This window comes from Apium graveolens, chromosome 11 (genome assembly GCF_009905375.1).
Source record: "Apium graveolens cultivar Ventura chromosome 11, ASM990537v1, whole genome shotgun sequence".
NCBI lineage: Eukaryota > Viridiplantae > Streptophyta > Magnoliopsida > Apiales > Apiaceae > Apium > Apium graveolens.
Window position 1 is genome coordinate 198,952,632 of NC_133657.1, and position 13,497 is coordinate 198,966,128.

At 33.9% G+C, this 13,497-nt stretch overlaps 2 protein-coding genes across 4 annotated transcripts in view; both read left to right on the forward strand.

Moving 5' to 3' along the window:
* Window positions 1-8,587, forward strand: part of LOC141697230 (protein HESO1-like) — a 9,870-nt gene extending 1,283 nt beyond the window's left edge. The window contains exons 1-10 of one of the 3 annotated variants that reach the window (XM_074501509.1): window positions 1,232-1,458; window positions 2,624-2,746; window positions 3,376-3,523; window positions 3,938-4,102; window positions 4,910-5,088; window positions 5,169-5,264; window positions 5,737-5,806; window positions 7,033-7,157; window positions 7,383-7,493; window positions 7,703-8,587. In XM_074501509.1, coding sequence (XP_074357610.1) covers window positions 3,385-3,523; window positions 3,938-4,102; window positions 4,910-5,088; window positions 5,169-5,264; window positions 5,737-5,806; window positions 7,033-7,157; window positions 7,383-7,493; window positions 7,703-8,245 — 1,428 coding nt within the window. In that variant the 5' untranslated portion in view covers window positions 1,232-1,458; window positions 2,624-2,746; window positions 3,376-3,384 and the 3' untranslated portion in view covers window positions 8,246-8,587. Of the gene's footprint in view, window positions 1-1,231; window positions 1,459-2,623; window positions 2,747-3,375; window positions 3,524-3,937; window positions 4,103-4,909; window positions 5,089-5,168; window positions 5,265-5,736; window positions 5,807-7,032; window positions 7,158-7,382; window positions 7,494-7,702 lie in introns of those variants that run through there. The other 2 variants (XM_074501507.1, XM_074501508.1) reach the window with 2 other exon arrangements.
* Window positions 8,588-9,539: 952 nt separating this feature from the next.
* Window positions 9,540-13,160, forward strand: LOC141698217 (uncharacterized). Its single transcript, XM_074502878.1, has 4 exons — window positions 9,540-9,843; window positions 12,054-12,188; window positions 12,611-12,697; window positions 12,818-13,160. The coding sequence occupies exons 1-4, from the start codon at window positions 9,715-9,717 to the stop codon at window positions 12,971-12,973; spliced, it is 507 nt and encodes a 168-aa protein (XP_074358979.1). The 5' UTR covers window positions 9,540-9,714; the 3' UTR covers window positions 12,974-13,160.
* Window positions 13,161-13,497: the final 337 nt, after the last annotated feature.

Below are 13,497 nucleotides of genomic sequence, written 5' to 3' on the forward strand. Positions count from 1 at the left end.
TGCCTTTACTCCGAACTCCACGTGAATATTGTCTCGAGTTGGTGCCTAGTGAAACATAAAGAAATATATGTACAATGTTTAATATAAATATTGAGAAATAAGACATATTAGTAGAATAAACTAAAGTCCAAAACTGATATACAAGTCTATAGAATATATATTTATAGACCAATGTTCCATGAAGAATTGAACACCATAGAATCTTACATAGGATTTTATTTAGATTCAAAATTTCACAACAAAAAGGATTAATTATTTACTTAAAAAATGTTATGACGGTGTTCTTTCGTAATCTTTACATAAAGGTGTTTCTTCTTGAGTACAACTGCTAAGGTTTACAGAGATTAATATTTATCAACTCCCTCTGTTTAAAAAAGGTTCGCACTGTTGAAAAATCTAAATTATGATTTTAGGTAAGTAAATTATTACGAAAAAATAATATCTCGTTATGATGGTAGTAGAGCAATATAAGAATCTAAGGTGCGTTTGTCCCGATTAAATCAATCCAAAATTGCTACTCGAGCATACATGTGTATGGACAAAGTAAAATTATTTCTATACACAGTCATCGGAATCAGGCAGATCTAAGATAGATTTCTGTGAATGATGGTTTTATCACGTACATACAATGAAAAAGGTGTAGGAAATGATGCTAAAAAACATGTAAAAGAAAGATGGAACATTAAAAAGTTTAAATTAGATAGATCCATGAAGATAAATGAGGAGAATGATTTATACCTTAAAGAGAGAATTGTCTTCAACTAAAAAACATCAAGATAACTCTGATTGTTTGCCAAATTTTAGGTTCCAATCAAATTGAATTTTTTTTTTATTGTTTTTAGAAAGGGGCAACACGCATATTGATACCGAGGAGGCAGTAAAGAAGTTGTCAATTTCTTTTAGTATTAGAATTTAGGGTTTTATGGTTGTCATTTAGTGGGCTCCCTGGTGATTTGGTTGGGTCTATTAAGGTAAAATTGGGCGAGACGGGTATATTTTAATATTATATGAATTTTTTTGAAGTTTGAATAAATGAAAAAATGTGAACTTTGTTATTCTTCTTTTTTAAGTCTTTCACGATTTTTTTTGGGTGAGGTTAAGAATTGTGAAAGACTTAAAACAAGAAAAATAGCAAAGTTCACATTTTTTCCGTCTACTCAAATTTTTTAAAGAAGAAACTGTTTTTCATATAATACTAAAATATTCCCGACTCGCCCAATTTTACCTTAATAGGCCCAACCAAATCACCGGGAGCCTACTAGATCACAACTGTTAAACTCTAAATTCTAAAACTATAAGTATTCGACAATTCTCTATCGCCTCTTCGATATCAAAATCCGTGTTGCCGTTTTTTAACAACAATAAAAAAAGCAATCCTTAATTCGATTGGAACCCAAAATTAGCAAACAACCAGAGTTATCTTGATGTTTTGATTTCAAGACAGATTCTCTATTCAAGGTATAAATCATTCTCCTAATTTATCTCCACCATGTATCTATCTATTTATACATTTTATTGTTCTATGTTGATTTTAATTAAAATTCAAGAAATTGATACTCATTGGACATTGATGGTTGATGTTAAAAGTGATATTCGTTATTTATAAGCTATTTGTTGGTGAATTTGAATGTTAATTACTTGGCAATCATGGAGCGATATTATCATGAATGAAAGACAGGGTTACTCAGGAACCCCAACCACTGATTAAAGCTAGCGCAAGTCCATGTGTCAAAGACATATTTAGTTTTCACAATAAATTAATGAAAGTTTGTTAAGATTCGATGCGTGAAAGGCAACATAACGAAGTTAAATTGATGGGGAAGTGCCGATGGACAATATTGTGAATAGTGTTGGATGAACAGTCAATGATTAGATACTGTGAACAATAACATTTTTTCTTTGGGTAAATTGTAGGGAAAGTGTTTGATAAAAGGTTTAGGTGAATAGTGACTCTGTTACCACTTTGATGCAGGGCAAGAATAAAAATACAATAAAAAGATAAATAATTGTGGATTAATCGCTCAAAACTCACTCTATTTATGGTGATTCAACCGTTGAAGAACCAATGACTTTAGGATTTCTCAACCGATGTTTGTTAGGATGAAAAAATATTTGTTTGGATCACATGTGCAAACCCACAACAACCATAATTCATTGATCAAATAAAGTCTTCTTATTAATAAAAGATTACATCTTATATAGAAGTGAATCCCAAACTTAGCCACCACGTAAAAATATTCTATAAACCAATCCTTTTATTATTCTACTACTATAATCTAGAATATTTTTTCAATAATCTATTCATTTAATATGAATAATACCTAGTAAATTACAATCAAAATTGTTCTCAACTAATGACAAAAATTAAATATAAACCAATTTTTTAATTTCGTGTTCCATATCAGGATGGTTTGCTCATTGTTGGATAATAGATTACTCCACAAGTTTTTGAACTTTGGTTTGTAAGCTCGTTATTGTTTTGTTTAATACTTATACAACATTACATGTATTTTGGTTATGCATGGAATATATGCAATTTCTTAAGAATATTTGATTGATTATGTTTAGGATATCATATAATTTTTGATTTGATTCTTCTCTTATCATCTCATCTTTGTTGTAGTACATTGTCCTGCATCATACATGTTATATTGGTGACAAGCGTGGAGAGATTTTTTGAACCTTTAAGACTTCAAATATACTTCAAAGATTTCTAAATACAAAGCCTTTAGAGTAGCGTTGAAAGGTAATTTATGTAACAGAATTAATTTTTGATGTAATTTTTCATATATTGGTGGAAAAGATTATAATGTATTTTGGCTCTCCTTGTCTAAACATTCTGTGTCCATTTACTAATGACCATGAAAGTGTAATTCAAACTACCAAGCATGTACAAGTCCTTGTCCTAATTTATCTTCCTAGACCCATCCAATTAAAAGTTTTTCAATTTACATCTTTCAGAAGCATTGAAACAATGAAATCATCACACAAATTTATCTCGGATCTGCTTAATTTTCATGCGTGTATGGAAATAATTTCACTGTTTCCATATGCATGTATGCTAGACCAGACACTATGGATTGATTAAGTCGGGAAAAACGCATGCTATAATGCTTATATTGCTCTACTGCCGTCATAATGAGCTTTATATTCTTTATATAATTTCGGAATTTGCCTACTTAAAAGCTTAAATTAAATAATTTAGTTACAGTTGTATTTTCTTAAACAATAATAATAAATTATTCAGTTATGTGATAATACTTGCATTTCTTTCTCTGGCATCATTTTATACTTTTTCTTGATAAATGCAGAGAATGTTCATTTCTGACTTTCAGATATCTTTAGTGTTGTCTGATGGTATAAATATTCTTTCAGTATTTGCAAATGAATTCGTACAATCGAGTGGAGCAAACTCTGCAGGATGTTCTTTCTCTGATCAAACCTAATAACGATGACTGGGCAGTTAGATTTCAAATCATTCAAGAAGTTGGAGATGCCGTTCAGACTCTGGAAAGTCTTAGAGGTATTATTAATGCTTTATAACAAGTAGTAGCTCCCTAGCATATTATGTACATCCTTGATTCCAGCAGAAACAAAGCTAATCTTTGGATTAAGACATGAAATGAGATTGGTGAGGACTGAAGTTCTTTAATAAATTCTATTTTGCTCACACTTTACCTTTGTGGTCTCTTACATCAGAAATTACCTATTGCCACAGGTTTGTTTAATGGTGGCATGCCATCACAAACATAGATAGAATAATTAGAGGCATGCCAAATTGGGTCAAGTGTTAAGATCGATATTTTATGATGGTTAATATTTATGTATGTTAAATATTTATCTGTTACATTATAGGACGGAATATGGTTATTCTTTTCTTTTTTCAATTTAAAATGGCATTATGCCGAAGAACTTACAGCTGAACTGTTGTGCACAGGTGCAACGATGGAACCGATTGGCTCCTTTGTCTCTAATCTATTCACCCGATGTGGGGATTTAGATTTATCTGTCGAAATTTTAACAAGATCACATATTTCGAATACTTGGAGAAAACAAAAGGAAGATTTTCTTACAGAAGTACTAAATGCCCTTAGAAGTAAAGGTAATATTTTTCAAGCTCTGGACACCGGACACTGTACACTTACAGTGAAATTATTGGTGCCTTTTGTGACATCTTACAATATGAATTAAAGCCAATCATCACTTTTTGTGTTGGTGTGTATATAGAGGCACTTTAAACATGGATTAGCAGATACATAAACAATAGTTCCAACAAATACTTGCAAAGTTTGCCGGTGTCAGCTACCTGATCATACCTTCCAGTGTTGGTGTGTATATAGGCACTTCAAACATGGATAGGCAGATAAATATATTTAGTTTTCCTATCATGATTCAGTAATGTTTCTCATGTTGCATCTACTTCCTTATTAGAAATCTGCTTAACATGTAGGTGAGTTCACTAAATTGTTGTCATATATTGTTAATGAGCTTGATGTTTCATTTTGACTTGGAAACTCTTAAAAGCATTATTCGACGATTCATTCTCTGAAAAGTTGGAGATGTTAAAAATAAGTACATATGATCTCTCTCTCTCTCTCTCTCTCTCTCTCCCTCTCCCCCTCCCTTTCCCCCTTTCACTCCCCCTCTCTCACCCCTCCCCCCACTCTCATTGCCACCCTCTTTGCAGCCTGCTGGTTGTCAAAACTCGAGGTTTGTCAAACCGTTAGATCCAAAAGGTAAATGGCACATGTTAGTCTGTTACTTGTGTACACATATTTTATGGAGATATATTGGTTTATATGCTCAACTGGCATGTCGATTAATATATAATGTAATGAAGGGAACTTTGAAATGAGTGACTCTTAGAAGTGTACCGTGTTTTTTAGGTTTTAACAAGGGTCGTTTGCAGGTACATGGCGAAAGCTCAGATTAATAAGTAATGCCAAAGTACCCTTCTTGAGGTTGGAGCACAACCTTCAACGCATCTCTTGTGATATATGCATTAATAATCTGAATGGACAAATGAAGTCCAAGTTGCTGTTCTGGATAACTGAGATTGATGAACGCTTTCGTGATGTGGTTTTGCTGGTATTTCCCCAAAGCAAATTTGAGATGCCTGTCTCGGGAATCATATACACCATTTTGACATGTGTTTTATTTATGTGCAGGTCAAGGAATGGGCCAAAGCACATGAGATAAATGAATCGGACTCTGGAACTTTAAATTCATACTGTCTCACCTTACTGGTTCTCTTTCATTTTCAGGTTATATCAGTCCCTTGACATGTCTTTCATATTTGTTTTTCACAATATAACTGATTCCTAATTAAGTGAATAGTTATATCACTGTTTAAGTCATCTGAAGCTCTTCAAAGATTAGAAGGAACACATTTTTGTAGTATTAAAAGATATTGCAACTTGAAACCAATTACATTCATGGAGAATGGAAAAGAACTACCTAGATAGCATATTCTTGCTGTTAGAATATAATATAAGATCCAATTGGGGTCTTCCTCTAACACCTTACAGTTTAAGAGCAACTGGTTACTCAACTCAACATGGTATTAGAGCTTTGGTCTAGGATGAATGTACTATATTTCTGAATTTGTATGTTTTGTAACCTTTTGACATTAATAAATTTGTTTTACTATTGGTCAAATATGTAATTTCTAATTTTAATTCAAAATGGAAACCAGAAGTACTACCATCGAGGCTAATTCTCATATATATTGTGCAGACATGTGTACCTGCAATCCTTCCTCCTACTAAAAATCTGTATCCAGGAGATTTGGCACATGACCTTTCAGGTACCACTTTGTTATAATTATAATTATATATATATATATATTAAAAATTTCAAGTCTAGATAAACTTTATTATTCCTCTCAAAATGGCTGGGATATGTTTTTAAAAATTAATACATTTGCTTCTAGCTTCAGAGTTTAGAAATCTCATATATATGGCACACATAATCAAGTATAAATTGAAAGGCAACAAGTGGAATGGCGTTACATTTGTTTACAGTGCAATCAATAATTAGTGTTGAATCGAAATTCAAATATGAGAACTTTAGGTTTTAAGGTTCAAACTGTAGTTCCACCTTTTAGGTTTTTATTATACACAATATGGCTATGTTACTCGGACTCTTCATTTTACCTTCGAGTACCCGTGTCGGACACTCGACACTTGGACATGGACACTCAGACTCGGACACTTAATTTAGGCCAAAAACATATATATTTTTCATAATGTTGCCGAGTCCGATACTTGGACACGTGTCCATGTCGGACACTTCTAGCCGAGTCCGAGTAACATAGCAATATGGTAGCCAATTGATTAAAATTTTGGGGATTTCTGTTGTTGAAGTCCTTCAAATGTAATTTGGCAGCTAAACCAATTTACAAATAAGGGTTGACGAGTAAAAATGGCTAATGTTGGAATTCTCATTTCCTACAGAAGTTAAGAAGATTTAGTCATCGTATGACGAGGGTTTGATTAACCATATACAGATCAAGAAGATGGTATGGCGGTGATGTAAACTTCTTGCATCTATTGAAGATTACAGGATATTAATCTGTGCGTGGGGTTTATGACTATATTACAGTTAAATACTCCCTCCGTCCCTCCCAATTGTTATCGTTTCTGGGAGAGTGTCCGGCACGCATTTTAAGATGAATAGAAAGTATAGTTCTATAACTTTTTTTAAATTTTTTTTTTCTGAATAAAAATAGAATGTTTAAACTTTTATTCAGAAAAATAAAATTTTTAAAAAAAGTTAAAGAACTATACTTTCTCTTCATCTTAAAATGCATGCCGCATCTTAAAATGCGTGCCGAACACTCTTTCAGAAACGATAACAATTGGGAGGGACGGAGGGAGTAGGTCCTAATTAACATTATTGCTTGAACTTCATTTGCTCTGATAAGAGTACATTGCAATTTAGTTTTCATTAAAACACAGAACCTCTTTTAAATTTTAGCAGTTCAAAATCTTTAATAAGTTGCACTAAATAATACTTAATTGTTGCACTCAGGTGTGAGAACTGATGCTGAGAAACAAATTGAAGAAACATGTGCTGTGAACATACACAGGTTTCAAAGATCTAGGAGGCGTAACGGAAGTTCCTTATCTGCTCTGCTCATTTCTTTCTTTGCAAAGGTACATTTTTTCCATTGAACTCTTTATTTCAGCCTGCATTCAAGTTTATTCTTCAGATGTCTGTACGATTAACTGATGCGGGTAACAAGAATACCGTAATTGCAACCATGACCCGCTAAAAAGCACAAATACTTTGCACTTCATAGTATGTATGTGTACAGTGAAAGTGCCAGGAATTAATTTTGGTGTAACAAAATGATTTTTTTATATTGATAATCTTTGCAGTTCTCTAACATCGATGCGAGGGCCTCAAAACAAGGCATTAACCCTTATACTGGAAAGTGGGAAGATATTGAAAGGAACATGGCATGGCTGCCCAGGACGTTTGCACTCTATGTCTCTCTCTCTCTCTCTCTCTCTCTCTCTCTCTCTCTCTCTCTCTCTCTCTCTTTCACACACACACACACACACACACACACTAGCAGATATCCTGCTGGCATGTTTCCCACAGATGAAATCCTATAATGAACTGCTTAAAGCCTTAACTGATACATTTCGGCCTCCAGATTTAACTTTTTCCGGTATTTTTATAAATTTATTCTTAGGTTGAGGATCCTTTTGAGCAGCCTGGTAATACTGCAAGGACTGTTACCAGCAGACATCTAACAAAAATGGCACGTGCATTTCGAGCAACCCGCAATAAACTTCAATCAAATGATCATAACCAGGCTACTCTTTTTGCCAATCTTGTTAGAGAGGAGTTATTGCAACATGTGATAAGTTCATCAGTCAGAAACCGTAATAAGCCTAGAAACTACAACCGGAGTGGTCCTCAGGTAAACAAAGCAGTACCATCACCATCACATCAGACTGGCAATACAAGGAAAAATGGACGGTCCAACAATGCAAAAACAGGGCAGCCAAATCAGAATCAAGCATCACAATGTTCCAACAATGCGAACACAGGGCAGCCAAATCAGAATCAAGAACAACAACATTCCAACAAAGCAAACACAGAACGTTCCAACAATGCAAAAACAGGGCAGCCAAATCAGAATCAAGCACAGCAACGTTCCAACAACGCAAACACAGTGCAGCCAAATCAGAATCAAGCACAACAGATCTGGAGGCCTAAACAGAGAACTTAAATGGTTCATCCTATGTATCTATCCAAGGAGCCTAGAAATTTACATTCAATGTTGCGATTAGATGTCTCTTGAAGCTCAGCAATCTCCGAGGCTGAAAATGTCTGTCGACAAGGTAAAGTAGCCTCTGCGGCTGGTGCAAGTAGGAAAATAGCATAATCATCGTGAACTAAAGTGTAACAAGATTAATACAGTTTGTTTTCGTCACCGTTAAATTTTGGATTGTTTTTGTTTGTGGCCATATAGTGGCGCCATGGATTTGAAATTTGATAAGTCACAGGGTGAAACAGTTTGGCCGGTATGTGAATTATATGCTTTGGTGATTTTTATTCGATGCATGGCCATTAATAAGAACTAAATTATGAAACTCTTTTGAAGCAATCTTAGCATAAAAATTAATTTAGATCTTCATATTAAAATAGTAAGAGATCCTAGAATGACAAATTATATTAGCAGCTTATGCTTGATGGTAATCTCAAAAAACTAGCTAGAGGTCCGGTTAAGGTTAAGCATTTAAGCCCAGTATTATAGGAGAAATGTACCAGAATATCGCTATTTCAATAAAAAATGTTCAAAATGTCACTTCTAGAAATTATGTTTCAAAATGTGGTTTTACAACGGGATATTGTGTAATGTTTTAAAAATAGAACAAAACACTACACGAAGGGTGAATGACAAATTTAGCTTATTTTTACACAAAATTGACAAAAATAACCAATTTCCGAAAAGTTGGCCAATTTTAGCCGATGGGATATACCCAACTGTCAGGGGAGTATCCACTTTATATAAGATACCCAACTGGTAGTGGAGTATCCCATATATGAAATACCCAACTACCAGTGGAGTATCTTATACAAATTGGGATACCCAACTGACAGTGGAGTATTCAATTAGTCAAAATTGGCCACTTTTTTCAGAATGACTATTTTTGTTAAAAAATTTCAAAAATCAGCTATTTTTGTCATTTTTTCCTACACGAAGTGGCGTTAAGACCCATTATATTTATTATATTTTTTAAACTTGTATAGCACACGCTACATCAATCAGAGTTAGTGTTGGTTTCTTTTTTTTAAGCTTTATTTGTGTATTATTTTGAGACCGAAAACACTATTTAATGTTACATTTTCAACAATCACTTTATTTGATTTTAATTAGAGTTTGCTGAATACTCTTTTATTGCGTGCAAATTATCCCGGTAAAAATCAAATATAAATTTAAAATTTATTAAAAATATGGCTTTTTGGGTTTTTGGAATGATCATAAACCTCAACTCCCTTACCTACTCATACTCCTTGCCTTTCTTGTCAAGAAACCCTCCCATCTATACATCGTTATCGCATTAACAAAAACGATTATTACTACATTTTGTTAGCGACAAATCATCGAACACTTGGTAGATAAAAATAATAATCAAACTATAATATTGTACGTAAAACAAAGTGGATACAATAACAAATAACGCAAGGAGAGCAATGGTTCTCCCTTTGTTTAAACTAGGATCACTTGCTTTGAGAACACTTAGCAAACCTATTGCTAGTAGACTCAAAGTTGCTGCTGGTCATCATCCTAAGTTTCGTCAACATATTATTAATTTCGCTCAGGTACTTTCGATTCATTTTTTGATTTCAAGTGTTTCGATTTTTCTCGTATTTAGTAACGGAACAAGGATTATAAAAGACCGGAGTAAAAAATGATAGTTAATATTTAATGTTCGGTGCCCGGGATTCCGAAAGACCAGGGTAAAATGAAATGATAGTTAATATTAATTAAGTGTAACTAGGATTTCGAAATACCGGGGTTATAAAGAATTGATAGTTAATTTTTGAAGGTTAATCGGGACTTAAAAAATTGTGCTGATTTTTTTAAGGCCAGCAGGGGATTGATTTTGTTTTTTTAAGGACAAGTGTTCTGTGGCCTAGGTTAACCCCTTTGGTTCCGTCAATGCCTATGTGCACGCGCACGACTGTTTGTGTTAATTAGGTCAAAAGTTCTCTACTGTGGCATTGTAGTAGTCTATTTAGTATTGATATTGTTGTGTACTGTTATTTGTTATCATTTAAAAATTAGTAAATCTTGTTTGCATTGATGGGTAAGAATAGTCAAGTACATCGAGTGCAATTTTTGAACGAATAAATTATGATCATCTAGCTATTTTGATTGCAACTGGTCAAATGTACCGATTAAATATAGCAGTTCAAGTTCAAAAGGCTCAAATCGACATTTTAAGAGGGTTGAGGAAGAAGAGGTTAAACTTGAAGTTTACCTGATTTATGATGATTTATGGATTTGAGAGTTGAGACGATTTTTTGTATATGAGAATGATGAGGGAGGAAAAATTTATCTAGTTGGGTAATCTTGGGGCAAGGAGTTTGGGGACAAAATGCTAAAACAGAATTGTTATGGTGCTTTACTAATGGAAAGTTTGAGGGTGTAATATAAATTTGGGATGAAGCATCAAATTGGTTACTGAAACTTGAAACGGGCTCCAGAAACACAGTCTGGAAGTTTAGGATAGGTGTGAGATAAATAAAAATTTAGGTTGTCAAAGGAAAGGGAGTTTGAGTTGGATATTCATTAGAGTCCCATTACCTAAAGATACTAACGTTGTGAAATTGTTTGATTCGGTGATGGATCTTGATGCTTTAGTGGCTGATATTGCTAAATTCTCAAAGTTTAGTTATTCAATTGTCTTAGCAAACATAGTGTAAAGCTCAGGCCACTCATGCGAAAGATGCTTGTGCAAATACCTCATTGACATGCCATAGTTTCAAGTTGATCTTAGTATGAAACTGTATACTTATGAGGTTGTGACCATGGTATTACAATACAAGGGCATCCCATGCGGGTCTCGTGTAAAGTGTCCTTTTAAGTCATGAACAAACACTTTTCAACTATTTTGCCTCAGAATCCCTTGTGGCAGACGGTGTGCAATTACTGCTTTATTCTAAAGAAAATCGTGGCAGCCTTTTAAATCATGAACAAAGAACTTTAGGACTATTATGCCATCAGAATCTCTTATGACATCTGGTATGCTGTTAGGCCCATAACTGCTTTGTTTTAAACAAGGATTGCGAATCAGCATTTTTACCTTTTACTATCTGAGTTTCTGATCTCTGAAGATATCAAAAAACTAAGGATGATAACCTAAGATTGTTCACTAGGTGGTTGCAGGATGAATTTGAGCCTTTCTATATATTTGGAAAGGAGTTAGAGTTTAAAGGAGCAATGGAGGAGTTGGGAGACAGTGCTAGTTCGTTTATGATAGGTGTTGTAGCAAGCAAAAACGTTTAAATCTTACAATGTATTGTGACTAAAAGGGCAAGTCAGTTCTTCCTTTGTCAGCCTCCTGTGTGAATTTTATCTTATGAACTAGCAAAAAAAATGAATTGTATCTTATGGTAAGTTTGAGTAGCTTATGGTGTTTATATATTGTCTTGGCTGTATTTCTGGCCCTTAGGGTTCATGAATGCTTAGCTGCGTCATATATACTTAAGCTGTTAAAGGTTTGCACCTTTTTATGATACATGATCTTGCATTTTATGACTGATGTAGTAGTGGTTATTTATTTCGTTGAAATATTGTTTATGACTGATTTTCCTTTAACCGCTTACCACTTTCAGCATACTGAATAAATGTTACTTATCGCAAATTATTGATTTAACGTAAATCTTAGAGACTTTGACAATAAATTGTTCTTGTTGTTTTTAAAAGAAAAAGACGACAAGAATGTTGTCTTTCTTCTCTTTTGCAAATTTGTTTAGTTTTTAACTTGTAAATTTCAGAAAATCAGTACTAATGTTTGGTGGACCAGGCAAATCATCGGCTTACTACAAAAATGCAAAGAAGAATCTATGGTCGTGCAACTAATGTTGAAATTCGACCTCTAAATGAAGAGAGAGCTGTTCAAGCTGCTGCTGACCTTATTGGGGAGGCCTTCCTCTTCTCGGTAAACATCAATATGCCTACCTTTTTACCTACACTTATTAATCTGAAACAAAAATATACGGTAACCATCATATACTTCTGCAGCAATGGTCATATTAATTATTTACAATGTTATTTTGGAATGGGATACCTTTAAGGATTACCAAGTTAACAAGGTATTATAAACTATAATGGCATCACGACAAAATTCAAGCAATTTGGGGGCAAGGCTTCCTAAAGCTATTTTTGTATGACTGAATTTGCCTTTAGCTGCACTGTTTCTCGCTACATTACAGTAATAAATTCCTTAGTTACCATGAGAATCAACACCTCCAGTTTGCTGGTTAACTTATTCGGTCGCTGTGATCAAAAATCAGTTCAATAGGAAGGCTACACAGACAAACTCTATCAAGCGATTAACATCATCTTGTTATATTTACTTAGGTTGCAGGAGCTGCTATCGTCTTTGAAGTCCAAAGGAATGCTAGGTCCGAAGCAAAAAAGGAGGAAGCCCGTAAGCAAGAAATAGAGGTAACTTTTCTTTGGCATAGTTTTGAACACTGGACATGATAGTCTTCTCGCGTACACAATACATTTGGCATATTCCTTGTGTTTATTTATTGCTGAAGCCTCGCACATTGTGGTCTTTAGCAACTGAGGCAGCACGATATTGAGTTAGCAAAAGAAGTGGAGCTTCTTCGAGCTAAAGTTGAAGGGCTTGAGCAGTTCCGCAGAGAAGCACTTCTTGCTGGTACTTTGAAGTCCAACAGTCAAAATAAAGATGCCAAACCTGCAAAGTCTTCATGATTTGATCATTTAAGCCTGGATTAAACTAGATTTTTAACCCTTTTTTAGTTAGTTTGGGGATCATTTGTTGTTGGTTCTGCTAATTCCTTCGGTACATGGAATGCAAAAAGAGAAAGTACATGGATCCCTGTTTTTCTCTTGGAAAAAATCTGCTATTTTTTTTAGAAATGACATGCTATATTCTATATTTAAACATCTAAAAATCTGCAAAGTTCAGAGAATAAAATTTTGTGCTGTTTTGAGATCTTATTAACACTGAATACATTCTTAATCGGGTGACGACAAATTTAACATATTTTTATATAAAATTAATAAAAATGACCAATTTTTAAAAAGTTGGGCAATTTTAACCGATGAGATACCCAATTGTAATATGAGATACCTAATTGTTAGTTGAGTATCATATATATGAAATACCCAACTGTCCTGTCAGTGGTAACTTATACAAATTGAGATACCCAACCGACAAATCAACTATTTTTGTCATTTTTCCTTCTTAATTTCAAACACATTCTTAAACACAC